The sequence below is a fragment of the Oryzias latipes genome, chromosome 6 (assembly GCF_053564925.1).
Source record: "Oryzias latipes strain Hd-rR chromosome 6, Olatipes_Hd-rR_3.1".
In the NCBI taxonomy this organism is placed as follows: domain Eukaryota; kingdom Metazoa; phylum Chordata; class Actinopteri; order Beloniformes; family Adrianichthyidae; genus Oryzias; species Oryzias latipes.
The window spans coordinates 15,362,619-15,383,007 of record NC_136242.1 but is presented as its reverse complement, the minus strand read 5'-3'; the positions used below and the strand labels follow the sequence as shown (position 1 = coordinate 15,383,007).

General features: G+C 38.5%; 1 protein-coding gene across 2 annotated transcripts; it reads right to left on the bottom strand.

Moving 5' to 3' along the window:
* Window positions 1-2,422: 2,422 nt before the first annotated feature.
* On the bottom strand, window positions 2,423-17,043 carry mov10l1 (Mov10 like RNA helicase 1). 2 transcript variants are annotated; one of them, XM_004069901.5, is made up of 27 exons: window positions 16,705-17,043; window positions 16,329-16,445; window positions 16,039-16,226; window positions 14,863-15,022; window positions 14,435-14,547; window positions 13,358-13,545; window positions 13,124-13,264; window positions 12,735-13,031; window positions 12,321-12,518; window positions 11,680-11,794; window positions 9,789-9,966; window positions 9,648-9,718; window positions 9,472-9,563; window positions 9,293-9,348; window positions 8,246-8,340; window positions 8,095-8,173; window positions 7,828-8,009; window positions 7,423-7,569; window positions 7,016-7,137; window positions 6,828-6,927; window positions 6,564-6,710; window positions 6,188-6,361; window positions 5,716-5,865; window positions 5,482-5,589; window positions 4,781-4,921; window positions 4,601-4,695; window positions 2,423-2,587 (listed from the first exon to the last, which is right to left on the bottom strand). In XM_004069901.5, exons 1-27 carry the CDS (start codon window positions 16,787-16,789, stop codon window positions 2,572-2,574), a joined length of 3,555 nt encoding a protein of 1,184 aa, XP_004069949.1. In that variant the 5' UTR covers window positions 16,790-17,043; the 3' UTR covers window positions 2,423-2,571. The 2 variants fall into 2 exon arrangements, with proteins under 2 accessions (XP_004069949.1, XP_020559521.1); XM_020703862.3 differs by having other exon boundaries at window positions 4,606-4,695; window positions 16,705-17,042.
* Between the last annotated feature and the right edge of the window lie 3,346 nt (window positions 17,044-20,389).

The following is a 20,389-nucleotide window of genomic DNA, read 5'->3' as shown; positions in this document are numbered from 1 at the left end:
GTTAAAAAAAAAGAAAACACACAAACAGCCAATCACGTTGACACAAAGGCAAATCAACTTGCAAAATACAATGTAGAAAAGCTACATGATAAAGTTAAACGCGTGTAAATGTCCTCTAAGCCTTTTTGGGCACATGTTCTTGTGGCATTTCTCTGATGATGGAGGACACGTTTCTAATGTTAGGTCTGGGGTGTGAGGGGCTGTAAGCTAGTGGAAAAGCACATAAACATGTTGATGGGAAAGGGGGTGGGCTCACTCTACTACTCTGCAAGCTAAAAACGTCCTAATCATAATCAAAAGACCACTGGAACACTTTTAACAGTAGAAAAAAGAGTGGGACTTTAAGCACAGTGATTGACAGTTTGCATTCATACATTAATGAACTCATGACTGTTTTTTCAAGGAACACAGACTAAAGCAGATCAATGCGTCGACTTTTCTAGGCCTAAATGTGGTAATCGTTTATTAAAAAGTCACTGATAAAGCAAAAACTGCTCTGTAAGATTTGTTTCGTTGTAGAGATTCAAAATTTTGTGATTAGATTTTACTTTTTCCACTTCAACAGGTATTATTTATATATATATTTATTTATGTTTTGTTGTTGTGGACAATTATTTTGGCTATAACTTTTATTGGCGGAACAATGCAGACTGATCAGCTGTAAAATGCACCCTGTCTGGAATTCAGTGAGAGCAGAGATGATAGTAGTGAAGTTTATTTCAAACATATCTGATAATTGTTATAAACATCAGACTGACGCACAGAAAATTAAAACATAAGATCAGATGTTGATTTTTTTTCCTCGGTTGAGGAAAAAGTGAATGAACTGCTATTTTGTGCCTCTAAAACTTAGAACAGTATTGAGCAGACATAAAACATTTTGTATTTTGGGGGAAATAACTTTTTGGTGGATTTGAACGGAGACAAAATACTTAACATTTAACTCAGAAAACGACTAAATCCCGTAAATTGTTCTTTTACTTTTAAGACTACATAATGTGGGAATAGAAATACATTTTACTGCCTTTCTTAGATGATGTCTGTCGCCAGATTTAGATGTGTATCTGTGGGCGTATCTTTCATAAACAAGTCCAGTCAGGGTCATTGCAGCTGCAGAGATGGCAAGAGAAAGCCCACCAATCGTCCCCTAATCCCCCACTTGTTTGGCCGTGAACTGCATCAATCTGCAATAAAAATGCAGCCAACCAACTTTTACAGCATGATTTGATGAGTGGAGGCTGGTTCCAGATAGACAAGAACGGGGGACTAACTGGGCAATTAGACACAGACCAATTTGGAGGAACAATAGGTCCACATATTTATCAGCCCCCCCCCACCTACTAGGGGCCCAGCAGGGGCCTGTTGTTGGGGCTAATGGCTGGCCTGTAGACAGTGTGTCTGTCTTGTTGATGCATTGTCTAGCTAATGAGAAGGCAATGGTGAAGTGAGCTGGTTGGGCACCTGTCTGTCAAGGACAAGCTCCCATCAAAATTGATCAGGTTTTTACATTTAGATCATTGCTGTAACTATTTAATGAATCAACTGGTGCAGGTTAATTCCTAGATGCCTTGACATCCAAATGACTGTTTCCCACTGACGTAAGGGGAAAGCTGGGAAAAGTTTTAGTAATCCTAAACCGAAGGGTGGATTCGAACATCCTTCTTTTACCATCAAAGGTCTGTATTGGCTCAGATATATCGTCAAAAGTTGCAATATTTTAAAGAAAATTCCTCATATCGGTTCTAAAAGCTACAAGTTTAAAAACAAAATGAACAAACTCTACAACTTTATAATAAAGTTACTAATAAAGTGTGTGTGTGTGTATATATAATATATATATATATATAATATATATATATCATCGTAATATGATAGCTAGTGTTTATGCACCTTATTTTACTTTTAAACCATTTAAACGTTTCTCTTTGTGGTCATCTTTGCTGCTCACACATCTTTAAGAGCAAAACAGAGTTTGAAAAGAGAAGGCGGGGGACTTGGGGCTGAACTGAGCTACCTTGACAGCAAAACAAACTCAGATAAAAGCCGTCTCCCCTTGTGCAGAGGAGACTCATTAAGTTTATACAGTGAACCGCTGTTTGTATCCCACACCCACTCCCCCTCTCCATCCTGCCAGGCTCCAGTAGGACTGACAGGCTCTGCACGGTGTCAATAGCACTCAATTGTAACATCCAGTCTCTGAGCCTGCCACACCAACAGGAGCAGACTACTAGCGCTTTATTATCTGCAGACCAATGATAACAGACCAAAGACAAGTGTTTTGTTTTTGACAGTTTGATTTAAAGGGGAATATAACCATTTAATTCCTGTTTAAAATGTAAAAAGAAGTTATATTTTTCAGCTATTTATCAATAATATTTGGCAGCTCTGACTCAAAGCAATTCAAAATTCAAAACAAAACAAATTGTGCAAGAATACAAATGTTTTATTTTCTCCCCAGAGAACCGTGTCTGCCTCTAGAAAAACAGGCATTTGTTAATTTTATACAAATGAAAAAAAAACCGTTGATAGCTTGACACCATGATTGATGTCCTCTTCCACTTAAAGACTCCTCTAGACTTCTTCAGATCTGCAATACAAAAAAAGAATAAAAAGATACCATTACAGTGAAACAAAATCTGAATACGATGTTTCCATCAGTTTCCCCCTTAATGTAATAAATGTTCTGCTGCAGAAGGAAGGAACAGTAGCTCATCTTTTTTGGGTTTTGCCCCCAGTTACTTTATGTCTGGTCTGCCATCTTTAAATGGTTTTCTAAATGCTGTGACAAAGACTTTAAACCAGGTCACACCTTCCCATGTTTGGATGTTCTACAGAGACTCAGCAATACACACCTGAGTTAAACAGCCTTACAGCTCGGAATGGTGGTCGCTTAAAAACCTGATTTAACTGGCCTGAAAAGCCACATTTTGAGCACTGTGTGGGGGAGACGTATCTGTCATACAGCTGGAACATCATTGTTTGGATAAAATGAACAAACGGCAAAGACGAGAGACAATATGGAGACCCTTCTCGGCGCAGTGCCATATCACCTCACCACCTAGACCTTACATTTTTGGTACATTATTACTGTCGATATAATATATTTGTATTTTTATGAAGAGTCACTTGCATGTTTTCTCGTTTTGTCTGGCAGTCGCTGTTGTGTTTTTGTTGTTTTTTTTGTCAAAATTTAAAACTCAATGAAAATAATATTTTTTAGAAAAAGTGAAATCAAATCTGAATATGAACTTTAATCTGTTTTAGTTTTAAGGAGCCAACTTGCATTAGTGTAATGCTAGAATCATGCCATCCGTTAAAAATGTTAACTATACAAGATATTACAAAATATGCATGGTATTTAATTGTCTACTTTTGCAGCTTTTACTGAGTGTTTCTACATAAAAAAGAAACATTTTGTGAACATGTATTTGTTCCCCCCTCACATGCAATTGGATTATCAACTTCCTCACAAACCGAATACAGACTGTGAGACTTGGCCCCCACCGCTCCTCCACCCGCACACTGAGCATCGGCGCCCCACAGGGCTGTGTGCTAAGCCCCCTGCTGTACTGCCTCTACACGCATGACTGCAGCCCAGCCCACAACAACAACTGCATCATCAAGTTTGCCGACGACACCACGGTGGTCGGACTCATCCCCGGGGGGATGAGTCTGCCTACAGAGAGGAGGTCCTGAAGCTGATAACCTGTTCCTCGGAGAACAACCTCACCATGAACACCAGCAAAACCAGGGAGATCATTGTCGACTTCAGGAAACATGGCGCGGACCCAACCCTCCTCCTTATTAACGGAGAGAACGTGGAGAGGGTCCACACCTTCAGGTTCCTCGGCATCACCATCTCTGCCGGCCTCTCCTGGACAGCCAATACCACAGCCAACGTCAAGAAGGCTCAGCAGCGTCTGCACTTCCTGAGGGTCCTCAGGAAGAACAACATCAGCACCAACCTGCTGCTGACCTTCTACCAGTCATCCATCCAGAGCCTGCTTACTTACTGCATAACAGTTTGGTTCGGCAGCTGCACGGCCGCGGATAAGAAGAGACTGCAGAGAGTCGTAGAGACGGCTCCGAAAATCATTGGGCGCCCTCTCCTCACCCTGATGGACATCTACTCCGCGCGCTGCATCACTAGGGCTCAAAACATTATCAAGGACAGTTCACACCCCAGCTCAGACCTGTTCGACCTGCTGCCCTCTGGGAGGCGCTACAGAGGCATCAGAAGCAAAACAACAAGACTCAAAAACAGCTTCTTTCCAAAGGCAATAACCATCCTCAAATCCAAAATGCACAGATAAAAATCCATATTCCTGTCTACTTACTCTGTCCACAGTGTCAACACTACCTCATTGCTACATCTTGCACTTCTGACATGTTTACACACGATTCTAGTACGCAATTTTGCACACTAATTTCGGCACTCTTCACTACAGTTTTATATTTGCACACTTGTATATACTGCTTGTTTGTGTGATATTGTATTACGATGTTCCTTCCTTGCTATTCTTGCACTGATGGCGATGCTTCAATCTCATTGTGCAACGGACAATGACAATAAAGCGAATCTATTTATCTATTTACAAACCTCACATTGGTGTCTCTTAGATAAAGAGGTGGGTCGCAGCCCAAATACGCCCCATTGGTGTAACAGTATTGCAGCAAAGCCCCAAAGCACGGATCCTAGAAAGAAATGATAAAACATAAAATACTAAATGAATAAACTGGAATTACTGGAAAACACAACAAAAACAGTTTTGTCACTCACTCTGATAAGCATGTGGGGGTTTCCAACAATCAAGAGGAGGGCTTTCGAACGAGTGACGGCCACGTTGAACCGCTTCGGGTTTGAGAGAAAGCCGAGCAAACTTTGCAAATCGTTGCTCTGCACTGATTCATTGGAGCGTACCTATTTCATAATATAATGAACCAATTAGCCCAGGAAGCAGTGAATAGTAGGGCAGAGTCGCATCACCTGACTGCACAAATACACATGTATAAAGTGCATAAAACTTGCTTTGACTTTTGAGCATCAAAAAGCAAAAATCCCCATGACTAAAGCTGGAGATCAGTTTATGTTTAAAAAGTATTTTACCCATTTGATAGAGCATCAGAATCTCCCTATTAAACAAATGCAATAAATGACATTTAATATTATATTCAACAGTGCATCAACAAGTTTCTTTCGTTGGTATGAAACTTTAAAAAAAAGAACAGTGAAAGTTAATTTGCTTATATAATGATGCTCTGATATTTTCGAAAACATGTTAGAACCCAAAAGAGGGGAAAAAATGAAAAAGTGAAAAACAAAAACAATCAGACCCAAAAATCTGATAAAGGGGGACAACAAATCCCACTGACACTATGGCTCCATCAAGCTTATTTCTTCTGCAAAATCCTCAGTTAACAGGGATTTATTATGATCATTTCTTTAAGAATTCTGTTACCAAATGTTTGGTTTTTGCGCACCGTTGACAAGATGATGACCAGATATTCTTGGCCCTGGAACTCCTCCACCGAACCCACTTTGATATCTTGCAAACCCACCTTACCCAGCAGCACCCTGATCTTCTCACACTGCAGAGCAAATAAACCACCAAAACTCACTTGTTTAAATGTAGATTTGGTTCAACTATTTGAACTGTACTTTAAACAATCTGTCTTTTGATTTTTTTTTTCATTGAACACAGGTCAAATTCTTACTTGTTTCCTGTAGGGAGCAATGATTCCAATGTCAGCAGCATTCACAGGTTTGTAGAGCTTCTTTGCCAGCTGGCAGCAGTACATCATGACCTGCACAGCCTCCACAGGGTTAAACCAGGACGGGTTGCTGCCTTCTCGCATTTCTGTTCCCTAAAGCAAAAGAAAACAAGCTCGTCTCAAAGCCGAGTAGCCCAAAAACGAAAAATACATTTAAAATGACATCATTGCAAAATTGCAAACAACTTCTATAAAATGCTTGCACAAGACGTTATGGTGGGGAGACTAAACTGAACTGAACCACACAACATGCAAACCAGCTGCGACAATAAGTGCAATGAACAATTAACAACCACAATAAGTGACAAACATGACAATAATGAAAAGTTTATCAAAAATATATAACCACAGTATCAAGAAGACTTGTGTGAAAAGTAAACAAAAAACAAGTTCTATGGGCTCTTTGTGTTCTTACCCTCACACCATGAAAGAGGAGTGGGAAGCCTTTTTTGGGGAGGCTGTTCCACTCAGACAGGGAGTCCACAACACTTCTAGGAGCTTGGAAAGACAGTTCGCCGTGGTAGAAAAGCTTAGAGGGCAGTGAGAGCAGCACCTCATGAGAACGGTAGTTGTATATCAGCTTGGTCACCTGTAGGAAAAAAGTGCCGTGATCAACCATTTTTACCACTCATTCTTAAACTAAACTATATGAAACTATCAAATAAATAACAGGATATTAGCTTTGTGGATAAATGATATGGGATATCATGTGCTTCACATAAAGAGCAACGAACACCATGACCACAAATGTATGTAAACACTAAAGTTCCAAACAGGAAGAAACCATTAACCAGTTTGGGGTCATAACCAGAGTCCTGTCTGGAGTACAACGGATTAGTCATCAGCCTCTCCAACAAAGACACTCCCAGGCCAAAGACTGAAGCAACCTCCGACTTCACCACTGGACCCAACTGGCATGGATCTCCAGCGAGCACGATCTGGGAGGGCATAAACAAATGAAATGAGCAACATCATATTTCCTGAAAATAAAAGAAGATTTAAAGCATGGTACAAATCTTCACAAATTAGCTTAAAGGAAGTGCGTCTGTGCTGACCTGTCCGTCCTTCTCAGAGATGAGGCTGATGGGAATCATAGACTCTGGCTCAGTGGCTTGGCCGGCTTCATCCAGAAACAAATGGGAAAACTGTCCAACACTAAAACCAAATCCATCAATAGTTAACAAAACTTTCAATACAAAGCATATCGGGTAAATCTGTTTTCCTACATTGGTCCAGCACTTACCGTATTCCTATGTTGTGGAACATCCCGGCACTGGAGCATGTGCTGACCACAATCCTGTGAAAAGCCGCATGACGGATGTCTTCTCCGGCCTTCGCATAAGGCCGCAGTACTTCTGGAAGAGACTGAAGAGAATCAAGCACGTTAATCGCATACGATAATTTGGGAAAGAGTGGAAAAAGATGAAAGTCGTGCATATTCTCACAATAGTCTGGCACTATAATCCCCTTAAAGATAAAACATTATTATTATTATAATGGCATAAAAAAAACCTAATGTTTAAAAATGGGATAACATTTATTGGTTTAACAATTACAACTTTTATTTTTACTTCTCAGGGTACCTCACTGGTGCAGGCCACATCATGTCATTTAAAGAGGGTTTAATAGTTTCTCAGAGGGACTCACTACCTCATTATCCCTAGAAAATGCATTGACGCGAGCAAGACTTCCATTCTCCAAGAAGCCACTGTAATGTAGGCGAGTACAGATGAGGTCAGCTGCACTGTTGGATGGAGTGCAGACAAGAATCCGACTGTTTGGGAGAAAATGGTAGACCTAGAGATGAAAAAACTTAATAAGACATCGTCATGACAGTCAACCTGATTGATAAAGCGCTAACGCAACTAATGAATCATTACAATTTTGTATCATTTTTTTACGCCAAAAATTATCCCATGAGCTTTAATTAAACATAGAATATAAAAGATCAATAAATATATTCACGTTTAAAAGGTAATGGCAGATTGTGATTTTATTAAACCCAAGAAGGTGATCTATTTCTACTTCAACAGCTGTGTTGAGAAGCGTCTGCACCTGCAGTATGACCTCTATGAGGGTGATGGTCTTTCCGGTTCCCGGAGGACCAAAGAGGACATAAGGAATGGGCCGACACTCTCCTGCCAGGATCCTCTTCACTGCCTCCCTCTGAGCGGGGTTAAGGACCGGGTTGAAAAAATGCCCACTGACTGGGATGGCACGCATGGATACTGCCCCATCTAGGAGAATTCCCAGAGTTTATATCAGTTCAGTCAAACAATCGATTTCAATCGAATTCAAAAGTCTGAGTAGAAAACTAAATACCAGTGCTTTCAATTTGTGGAGCCTTGGACTTGTTTTCAGCTGAAGCAGTTGATGCTTTTCCATCTTGAGTGGGTGCGCTCTAATGTTAAAATACATTTACAAATAAACTAATCAATTAGGTAATGTCTTCATAAATGTTACGTTAAATTACCTCTGCATTTTTTATCGCTTTGATTTGGTCTACATCTTTTAGCCATTGTCCATTCCACTGAGGAGTCTGTAGAGTCACTCTGGAGGGGAAGAGAACTGAACAGCCAAATAAAAAGGAGAAGTTCAATTTACAACATGAAGTGTCACAAAACCAAAAGTTACAAATGTTTGATTCTGAATAACAGATGTAAATATGGTTCAATTTTTGTTGCTAAAATATATGTAGGCAAAGAAATGGATCTACAATAAAACATGTTTTTGTCACAAAAGGTCGTCTTTTCTGGAGTTTAAAAAAAAAAGACTTACCACCATCTAGTGTTCATTTTGAGGCAGTAACAACCAAAACATCACTTACTGACCCATTCCAATGAAAATCATGGGAATGTTGTGACATGTTCTTGTAGCATTTTTCTCAAGATGGAGAATACATATAGAGAATTTAAGATTAAACTGGGTTTCTGAGTGTTTCTTTATTCAAAGTGTGATGGACCAGGAGCAGATTAAATAAACTGCCGTTTGAAAAAGCTCTCAGTGTAATGCAGCAACTGAAATGGGTGGGCCAAGAATCTCCCTGCTCTGCTCCATTCTGATGCATCCACTTGCAGACAAATAGAGCCATCTGGTTCCAAACTGTACGCCTGGATAGCTCCGAGATTGCTCGCCATTTTTGTTGCACAGCTAATGTTAGGTCGGGATTGCGTAAGCTAGCAGGAGAGGGTGTAAAAGGAATGATAGGATATCTATCAGCAGAGGCTTACTTCCACAACAACTGTCTCATCCACAACTCAAAGGTAAATTTCTGATGAATTACTGCTGCTCTGCAGAAACTGTCGTAGAAATTGACGCAGGATTTTTGATTTTGCCTAAAACGGCATAATCATAAATAAAAGACCACTGGGAACACTTATACAATACATCAAAAGATGATCAGAGGGACTTTAAAATTTGTTCAGTTTAAAGTTGCTCTTTAGAATATGTTCTGTTAACATGTTATCCCAGCTTTTCTTTTCTAAAAAGACAACATACTGAAGTTACGCAAGAAACTTACCATCTCTAAAGTGTTTCGTTTGCTCAAGTGCATGGTGACATCGCCGCATGGGCAGCCTAACATCAAAACAAAAGAAAAATGAGCTTCTAATTCTGATAAATTACAATTGTAACTGTATCTTCTCTAAGAAATCATCATTTCAATTCAAAACGATAGCAAACTTCTGCTGTTTTCCCCACCTGTTGAGACAGAACTCAACATCAAGCGGCTCACCCAAGTAACTCCGCTGAAAGTCTGTGTTTACTCTCAGACTCACTTCCTCCTCATCAATCTGAGTAGAAGTAACACTAATAAATTAAAAGGATCGTATTAAACAAATGTGAACATTTCTGATATACACAAGATCTCTGCATACCTCAGTGACATAACTAGTGTATTCAATTACAACTCCGTTTGTCTGTGGTTTCTTCAGTGTAATTTTGTCGCCTGTGGAGAAAGCTGGTCAAAGCTCTTGATTTATCATGAACGCTCACACAACACAGGAATGAATTATAACCTATATTGAGATGAGGTCGTCCCTCAGACAAGCCGAGGACCTCGAGGTGCAGGTGGACGGCTCCTTTCCTGAGAAGTGCTCCGACGATGGAGAACTCTTTCATTTCTTTTTCTGCATGAAGCTCCTCCAGCCAAAGCAGGGTGGAGAATCGGGATTGCATGTTGGAAGGTGACAGCACCTGAGCAATTTAAAAGAAAAAAAAAAATCAGAAAACAAAATAAATAAAAAATGCTTCTTGTATTACCGATAAGTCAAGTATGGGTGTTGATCATAACCCTTTTTTCCAATTAAATCATAGAGGTCAGTGCTGGTTCACCATTGGAGGCTGAACATGTTTGAAAGAAATCCCACTATTTTTATCCTTCCTTAATTTTTTTTTTTTTTTTACTTTTTATTTTTGCCTTGTCATCAGAACAAATAAACAACAATCCCCTGAGATACATTTGACCACAAATCCACATCCAGTAAGGTGTACATTATGAGACAAGTAGTTCAGTTAAACAGATACTTATACAACCATGAATAAAGGTACACATTACAGTTACAAATACAGTTTAACAGTGTGCCATCTAGGTTAGAAGACATCAGTGTTTAGTCGTAGGGACGCTGTCATTTTTTCCACCACATAAATATATTGATTCTTTGTTTCCATTCTGTTAAAGATGGTGATTCTACCTTTTTCCAATTTCCTGTTATGGTTATTTTTGCTGCCAATAATAAAATGCGTGCTATATATATCTGATCAGAACCAAGATCCCCTGAGAATACACCCAGCAAACACGACATGGCGCTCAAAGGAATGTTTTGTTCTAACATTGTTTCAATCTCCCTCTTAATATATTTCCAAAAAGTCACTAATAACGGGGCAGTCAAAAAAAATATGTGTATGATCCCCAATTTTTCCGCATTGCCTCCAACATATGGCTGTAGTTGAACCCCTAATAAACTTAGAGATCGACATCCTTCCTTAAATTTAAAAGGATAATGATTACAAAGAGATAATTAGGGATAAGTAGCTAAACAATAATCAGATTTCTCCTAAGTAGTACTAGTTGGGTCAGAAAAGTGGGACTTTTCCATTACAGCTGTGTTGCTTTGGTGTTTATAAATGTCCTATTGATCCACCGCGTCTTAAAATATCGACTGCCTTTGAACTGGTTTGTGATTAAATGTATGCGACACACGGAACAGCTCATTAGCATAGCATCATAGCATCAGTGTCACAGATATCTCTAAATCAACACTTTTTATTAAACCTTCTGTAGCTGCTGTTCTTCCAGCAGGTTTATCCTCAAATTTTGTCTGGATCCTTTTTAAAATTGTCAAATATCCCGCTGCTTCGTCAGCCAAATGCTGCATGCAGGTGAATTACAGGAGGTAATGGGTGGGTGGGGGTCTTTTCTTTTAGAAGAGGATCCATAGTCAAGAGAAAAGAAACCCTTATTTTCCTCATAACTTCAAAAACATAAAATATCCTGCAGCTCAAATTAACGTCCAACTAATGTGTGTAACAGACATTTGAAACAATTTAAATCATTTTTCCTTGTGATCCTTTATGAAATTTTGTGCCGAACTGCTTGATTAATCACGGCAACTTTAATAAACCATTTAATAATCAGAGAAACCAAAATGCTGCCAAAGTATTTTCTATGTTCACCTCCTTGCAGTTTGTAATTATGGAGTGGAAAATCTGCACTTTGGGGTCTCTTGCATTTTTTGATGTGAAAGAAGAAATAGGGCAAGTTCTGATGTTAGACAGTTCAGAAAAATGTTTTAGTTTTTGTCTTTTTCTAGCCAGACACTTGTTTGTGAAATGGGTTTGAAGAAGTCCATGTTAGAAATGAGAATTATGCTGCAAAACTTGAAATGAAGCAAAGTAGCCTAAGCTCACCTCTCCAAGGCAGGGCTTAATCACCAAGACGTCACCAGACCGCTCCACACAGTCCCTTAGAGCCTGAGGAACTGGGTAGGCTGGTGTGAAATTCGGCAGCCGGCGTTTACTAAACCTGAAAAGCAGTAAGAATTTATCTGGTCTTATGTACATTTTTAAAAAGATATAACTACATTAAAAACCCTATGATACAATAAAGTGCTTGCTTGTTTATCTAAAAATAACCCGCAAAAGGTGAAAAAGTTAGATTACAGATGTTTAAATCTGTAAAAGCCTTCATTTCTCACAAAACTTTTCTCTGTAAGACAAGAACATTTTCACAGTTTTGTCTCTTGTATATCCAAGGTCGAACCCTCAGATTTTTTAAACTGAACTGAATAGGAGACACAGAATCACAGTGGAGATTGATCGAGTCTCCAGCCAATCAGGTCGCAGTTCACAGTTTGCTATGTAATAAAGGAAAAAAAATAAATAAACTGGCAAAATAGCGCTGAAAAAAATCTGGGAAACAGCAAAAAGTGATCGACGATAAAATGAGGAATCAATGTTTTTGTATCTTGGCTTATACATTTAAAACTTAATGCTTACATAACATAAAATACAGTATACGTAGTAATTATTGATGTGAAGGTTGAGGATACCTCTGTGTATCCCTTGGAGCGGACACTGTGATTACTTGATAGGCTGTTGGTTCTTGCAGTCTTTTATCGCTGAAAACAAAAGGCCCACGGGGCTTCAGCAGGTTTTCATCCTCACTGCAAACTCTAACTTCCAGGCGCCTCCCAATGGTGAAAGAGGAGAATCTCAACAGGAGGAGCTCAGCACAACTTCCCAGGCTTCTACAGAATATCAAACATAGAAAATACAAACTTCAAAGCTCTTGTACAAGTGAATTGACTCACATCTAACAGTTTAACAGTTTTTTTTTCCGCATTTGAAGAGATAAAATATTTTGCAAGTGAACATGTCAATGGCAAGAAGTTTTACCAAAAACCAACAAAATGTAAGATTTGGTCTCTTAAAGCTCCCAGTATAAAAAAGCCCATATAACTTACTTTGCTTGGCAGTTTATTATGATCGACACTCTTTCTCCAGGCAGGATCTCCATATTGAAGTCTTGTCCTCTTTCTACACCGGGGTGGATTTTGTCTTTTGCATCAAGTTCTTCTTCTGCCTCTTTCATGTTTCCATCGCTATGCTTCCCTAGAGACTCGGAACTTTCTTCTTGCACAGGTCGCGGCCTCTGGGACTCTGCGGTGGATTTACTGACCGCACCCAACATGAACTGTTCCTCAGAGTCCCAGCCAGCAAAGCCACAACACTTCAACGTATGGTTCTCAGAGCCTAAATTTCTATTAAAAACAGAAGAAATAGGATCATAAAGTGCAATATATTCTCAAAGAAGGTCACAAAACCGCAAACAGAGGTGAAGCCAAGTGCTTACTGTATCCAGAATACCAGAGCCCCTTTTTCCCCCAACATTAAGCCCCCAAACTGGCCATAGTCAGAAATGTCCAGTCCTTCTATGTTTTGTAATACTCCTTGGAGTTCACCATCAACGACGGGAGACATGGAACCATTTTCACTTCAATTGAAAAACAGGAAGAAAAAAGGTTTGTTAAATATATAGACATTTAAATTGAGTACTTATTAGGCACAAGTAAACAGTCATAAATACCTCTGAGAGCACGGTGCCATGCACAGAGCCCTCCAGCAATAGAGGGACTGACTGCTCTCCACCATTACCAAGTTCACCAGGTCTCCTGGCCGAGGCTGGTAGAAAGCAGGCATCAACAGAGAGTCCAAGGTGAAAAAAACACTGTCCTCCACCACTCCTTTGTTACCAAACATGCTGGTAACGCGCACCTACACGGGAAGAATTAAAGAGAAAAAGAAAAAAAGTCATGTGAGAAAATTTTAACAGATGTTTAAAATATTCAACAACATAAGCCTTTATTTAAAATGAGTGAAAATTGTGCATACACTGTCAAAATAGTTTTATTACACCATTTACACCTGATCTTCATAGTTTTAGTGACTTTGCCCCCCTTTACAGCAGCAGACAGCGCTCCCCCCCAGCTTAGGAAAACTGTTCACGTTGGGGCATCGGGGGCAAAGGGAACCAAGCGTTGAGCTAGCCAAACTCAACGTATCGAGCATTTAGGCGCTTTAAAACTAATCATGAGATGAAGAATTTGGTTCAAAAGAAACATTTTCCTAAACCCAATTTCCCGTTTGGTTTTCACAAAAAGGTCACGCATGAAAAATATTGGTGAAAACAATACTTTGTGTGGGAGAAGTTACCAACAATTCTATTCAAATGTTTTAAACAAAAGTTTTCTGGAATTCTTGTTAATTTATTTATTTTCTTTAACTTTAGGATTGTATTTTTTTTTCCTTTTAATAAAAAAAAGAATGTATAGAAAATGTGCCCTTTTGCAGGGTTTAAACAAATCTTTCTAGAAGGCTTTCCTTTTTGTGAACTTGCTGCATTGTTCTTCAGCTCCACATAAAAAGGTTTGTCAAAGTATTATTCATACTGACTTTTCCATATCACATTTTTTTACTGCCGTTATGCTTAACATCTACAGTGTTCTTTAGAAGTTCTGTATCATGAACAGTTTTTTGAGTTATGACACAAAAATAAAATAAAAATAGAGGCATTAGAACAAGGCCTTATTTTCCTATATACCCATCAAATAAAACAATAAGCCAGGCTTTTTATTTTCCCTTTTTCCAAAACAGCGGTAGTTACTTGATCTAGGCGGCTGTAGCGTAAAGGGGCCACAGAATGTGCCTGCGTGGTCCATTTTGTGGGATTGACGAAATACTTGACTTGGACCCAGTCTCCTTTCATTGGAATATAACCTACAAGAGAAAAATGTAAATGTACCACATCTAAAATGCTTTAAGTTTCCAAACCACAACATCCACCAGTCAGGAACCACAATGTCATCCTGTCTTCTCAAGCCTCAAACCACAAAAATATTGAAACCACCTGCCTGTCCACTGACAGGTAAGTTATCATTAAATGTATTCTCTTGATAATCCTAAAACAAACGTCTGTAGGGACAAAAGTGTCCGTTAAAGAAATAAAGGTTGGGTTGCCAGGTCTGAGTGGGTAAATAAAAATGTGTTATTTCAGGCCAAGTTTGGTTTTAAAAGTGTGCAGATTGTCAGTACCGTCAGACAGACTGTGTTGCGAGAAGTAAGTGGACTCATTAACGTAACCAAAGTCTCCATCAAATGATGTAACGGTTCCAATGAGCGGTTGTAGTTGCATTGTGTCGGCCTCTGAGCAGCCTCTTCCATCATCCTCCCAGCCATCTACACACTTCTCCACCTGAAAGACAAGACAAGTGACAGACATCCTAATTCTGACATTTCATTCATAATCTTATAAATGCTCTACTTTGATTAGTTTTTAAAAAGCAAGTTGTGTGAAAAGTACAAGTATTAGGGCCACCATGAAAGGAAAAAAAAGCAAATATGTGGGAAAAAAAAGTTTTATGAAATTTGCATGAAAATCAAGTTGTCCAATTATTAGAAGAAAAAAAACTTATAAAATAGTAAATTTATTATTTAAAAAGTTGCAATTTTACAAGGAAAAGTCTTTTTTTTAATGAAGTGGTCATTTGATAAAAATAAAATTGCAAATTTACAAAAAAGTAAAGCAGATTCAGCGAAGCAGTGCGACGTCCATCCGATTCCTTGAATTGTCTGCAACATCAATTGAACAAGTAATGTTCAATTATCTGTGTTAATACATTTTAAAAGCTAAAAAACGCCTTTTTCATAGTAAAATGATGACTTTTGAAGCATACATTTACAGCTTTATTCTTGTAAAAAGCTGAATATGATATATGATGAAATAGGAATGAGGACGTTCTTCTCCTGATTTTACGACTTTATTCTTGCAAAACTTTCTCTTTTTTCTCAATACTTTATTCTCTCTATATCTACATTTATTTATTTTAAGGGTGAGCCAAAAAGAGTTGTAAAAGCATATATTACATTATTCTCATATACTTATTTTTCTTTTATTTTTGCCCTAATACTTCGTAAAAAAAAAAAAAGAAAGAGTTTTTTAATCATACAATTTTGAGTTTCATCAATCGTTGAATTATTATTATTTTCTTTCATAATTGTACATGTTTTTCTCCTAATTTCATGACTTCATTCTGGCCAAATATTTAATAAAAAATTGAGGTAAATAAATATTCCATCAGAATTAGACGATTATGTACAGTGCAGCTCCAGTGACATTTCTAAACAGAATCCAATTAGATAAAGTTGCAGGTGAAATGCAACGCACTCATCTACATAAGTTGCCACTGAAACAGAGAAAAGTGTTCTCACCCTTACAGCTTTCCACCCCTCTTCAGCACCACATCGTATGGCTATGCAGTTTACAAGATCTCCTTCTTTAAGTGGGACTCCACCCAACACCTCTTTACTTGTAAAGTAGATGGTGTCGTCTATCATCCCATGGTCCAAACTCAGCTGCGTTACCACGTTGCCCTGCAGGTGGCGTATGTCTCCTGCGTCTGACAAACACGAACCAAACCAAAAAGTACCATCGAATCATGTGTTTTTATGGGAGACAGCAGATGGATTCGTTTACTATTTGACAGAGTTTTGGTGTTTACCTGGGCCATCGGCGAAAATGCTCTCACCATCCACATCAACTGCTCTCCACAGCGGAGACAAAAGTTTGGACACCATGAACCGTACCGCTGTTAGCATGCTTACGGCTGGGTTGTTAGCTAGTTCCACAAAAACAGAACAAAGCGACTCAATATAAATCAGGTTGACTTCACATAATTACACAAGCAGGCTGTGTTCTGTTTGTTCACTTCTACAATGTCAAAATATGTCACGCACGTACGTAACTTTTTAAAGGCAATTAAAAACATAGCTAATTTACTAAATGTTACTGAACTACGGTATTTCCAAACAAAAAGCAAACTTTTAAAAAGTCCATATTTTTTAGGGACGTAACACAAAATATATGGATGTATTTACCGTTTTTCGGGGGCAAACTTGGTGTCGAGAGCTCATTAACGCTTGACGCCAGGTGCTGTGTTAGTGCGCATGACAGCGTCTCCATCAAGGCGGTGTTCTCAGAAAAGAATAGGGCGCGAATCTCAAAGCGGTGTTGTAACAAATTTTGTGACCTCAATCAGGTGCTGCGTTAGTGCGCATGACAGCGTCTCCATCAAGGTGGTGTTCTCAGGAAAAAAAATAGGGCGCGAATCTCAAAGAGGTGTTACGAAAAATGTTGTGACCGATGAGCTATATCGATATAGCGATATATGGTTGTGACCTCAATCAGGTCCTATGTTAGTGCGCATGCGCATGCCAATCATCTATCATGATGGTTTTCTTAAATAGAAACAAATAGTGCGATCCCGCCGAGTTGTTGTGACATATTTTGTAACTTCAATTTTGTTTAAATGTGTAAATATTTGGAGATTTTGATATTCTAAGTTAGGAGCTATCTCTTATTTAAAATACTGTAAATTGCAAAACTGCAACTGCAAATTCTATTTTCTGTTGAATTCTGAAAGATAATTGAAGCAGTTTGTGAACCAAGAAATTGGGCAAATTAGTTCCTTTTTTTTAAATTGTAGCTTCTTATCTGACAATATTTCAAATAACATGTATGTTTGCCTGTCAGTTTTTTTAGATCTGGCACAAATAGATGTCTTATTTCACTTTTTTATCCTCTTTTCTTGAAGCAACTTGAAAACAAACAGAAATATTAAATGTCTATCTATCAACGTTTCAGATTTTTGAAATTACATACATTTTACCAGATCTTTCAACTTATTTTGCTCATTCTTTTTATCAACTGCCCTTTTGCTCTAGAGTTGTGGTTTAAGATCTTTTTGTTTTTTATAACAAAATTCTATTTTATACATTTTTGTGGCTTTTATCATTGTTTTAATGCTGCTTTTCAGTTGTTTACAAAAAGGAGCTATTTAAGCTAAAGTTACAAAAACAAATTAGGCTTATAGGCAATTTTTTATATTAAGCCAGGGGAGCAACAAGAGTCCTATGAGCCACAATCAAAAGATCCAAACTATGCTCAGACTTTTTTTTTGATAAAGAAAAAAAAACAAAGAAAATGTTATGTGGGGGAAATGTGTTTTACTTAAATAATTGGTCAAACTCATATATAAAAAAGGTGGTGAAATAGGCAAAAACAGAACAACAGACTAGACAGAAATATTTATGATGCGTTGAAGTTCCCTTTTTAAAGTTCTCTTTGTTGGGTCAAAAATGATAAAACATAGCAATTGAGGAAGCAAACAGGTGCCATTACTATATTAAAACACTTCTCAAATATATTTTGAATTGCAGATTAGTTAAAACACTGACACAAGTAGACATTTTTATATTTTTATTTGTTTTACATGCGTTGAGTTTTCTTGTTTTACAATTTGGTATTGTTGCACAGTGGCGCAGTGGTTAGCGCTCTTGCCTCACAGCAAGAAGGCCCCCGGCCCCCAACATCAATGGGGGACCTTTCTGTGTGGGTTCTCTCCGGGATCTCTGGCTTCCTCCCACCGTCCAAAAACATGCTTTATAGGTTAATTGGTTAACCTAAATTGTCCCTAGGTGTGAGAGTGAATGGGTGTGTGATTGAGGACATTCTACCCTGTGACAGACTGGCGACCTGTCCAGGGTGACCCCCTGCCTTTGCCCACAAGTGGCCGGGATAGGCTCCAGCAGCCCTTTGACCCTGAAAGGGACAAAACGGAATAGAAAATGAATGAATGAATGAATGAATATTACTGCACTTTGAAGTACGAAGTACTTTCACCACAAGGTGGCAGTATTGTCACACTCGGCAAACATGGCAGCCTCAGTCTCAACGAGAGTGCAAATGAGGCCAAGGGAGGAAACAGTCCAGATATTCATCTCAGTCAGTTGCTATAAATGGACACGCAAGTGTAATAGCTCTTTGACCTGAAATACCATGCAAAAGTATGTCAGTTTGTGCAAGAACGAAAAAAAAAAAACACATAACTTGTTTGATCTTGTTCAACGTCTGATCTGAGTGCAAACTTGTTTCCTCTAATTAGCAGCCACATCACAGTGGAAAACTGCAGCATGGGTCAAAGTAGAGTGGTCTGGTTGTTGAAAACAACATAGATCAGTATATTACATGGGATAGTCAAGATAGTGAAGTGAATTGAGTATTTTCTTACAATTGCTTTGTCAGTTTCTTTTCTCCACCCTTGCATACATTTTTCTGATTGATTGCCTTAATAAAGAGCAGAGGGAGGATGATGCTTGTCCCCACATATACTCACCTCTTCTGCATTTAGCTTTGTTCAAATAATGGTCAAGTGAATTTTTAAATCTGAAATCATCCTGTCAAAGATCTAGCTCAGATTAAAAAAAAAAGTTTTTAAACAAGGTATCACTTTAGACCATGTACTGATGGTTAATTCATTTTTTTCCTTGGAGGAAACTACATTTGTAGAAACATTATCTCCCTCTCCTTCAGTTTTGGAATTTATTAAATATCAAAAGTTATTTTGAGGTTTCTTTTTAATATTATATATTCAAAATGAATAGCATGTGATGTTGAGATCCAGACTGAGTTAAAAATAAACCAATGTTTTCCAATTTTATCGGAATCTAAAAACAGGGGTCACATAAATCATTTACAGGATATGTGTGATGTCTACTTCCAAACTTGTCACGTGCCTTCATCTTATTTAATTTCCCGTCATCCGATGTTACTACCTGCATGTTGGGGCTTTCATCTCAATCATCCCAATCTGAACTAGCTAAGGTAATTCCTTTTTGGTGAACCAATAAACTCCACATTCCTTATTTCACTATGTTTCGCAGAGGTTTGAACAAGCCAAGTGCAGGTATGCTGCCCCTCATTATGTGCAAGTACAGAGATGCCGACTCATAAAGGTTATTGTTAAGATTATAGCTTAGTTCACCTTTTTCAGTGCCATAAAAACTGCATCATAATGGTTAGCTTAAGAGGGGAAGCAAGAAAGGAAAAAAGGACAATACATTTATGTACCATATGGATTTTTGTCTTTTAATTTCTGACCGGATTCAAGGGCTGAATATATCTGAAGTTCAATGAGCTGCAATTACCGGCCACTTTAGTAGGCACACCTATCCAACTGCTCGTTAACACACATTTCTAATCAGCCAATCACATGGCAGCAACTCAGTGGATTTAGGCATGCAGACATGGTCAAGACAATCTGCTGCATTTCAAAGCAAGCATCAAAATGAGGAAGAAAGGTGATTGACGTGAACTTGTATGTGGCATGGTTGTTGGTGCCAGATGGGCTGGTCTAAGGATTTAAGTAACTGCTGATCTAGTGGGATTTTCACCCACAACAATCTCTAGGGTTTACAGAAAACGGTCCTGAAAAGAGAAAATATCCAGTGAGCAGCAGTTCTGTGGATAGAAATACTTTGATGATATCAAAAGAGAATGGCCAAACTGGTTCCAGCTGATAGAAAGTCAACAGTAACTCAAAGAACCACTTGTTTCAACCGAGGTCTAAGAAGAGCATTTCTGAACACACAACACATCCAACCTTGAGGCAGATGGGCTACATCAGCATGAAGACCACACTGGGTGTCATTCCTTTTGGTTAAAAACAGGAAACAGGTTCACCAAAACTGGACAATAGAAGATTGGAAAAACATTGTCTGGTCT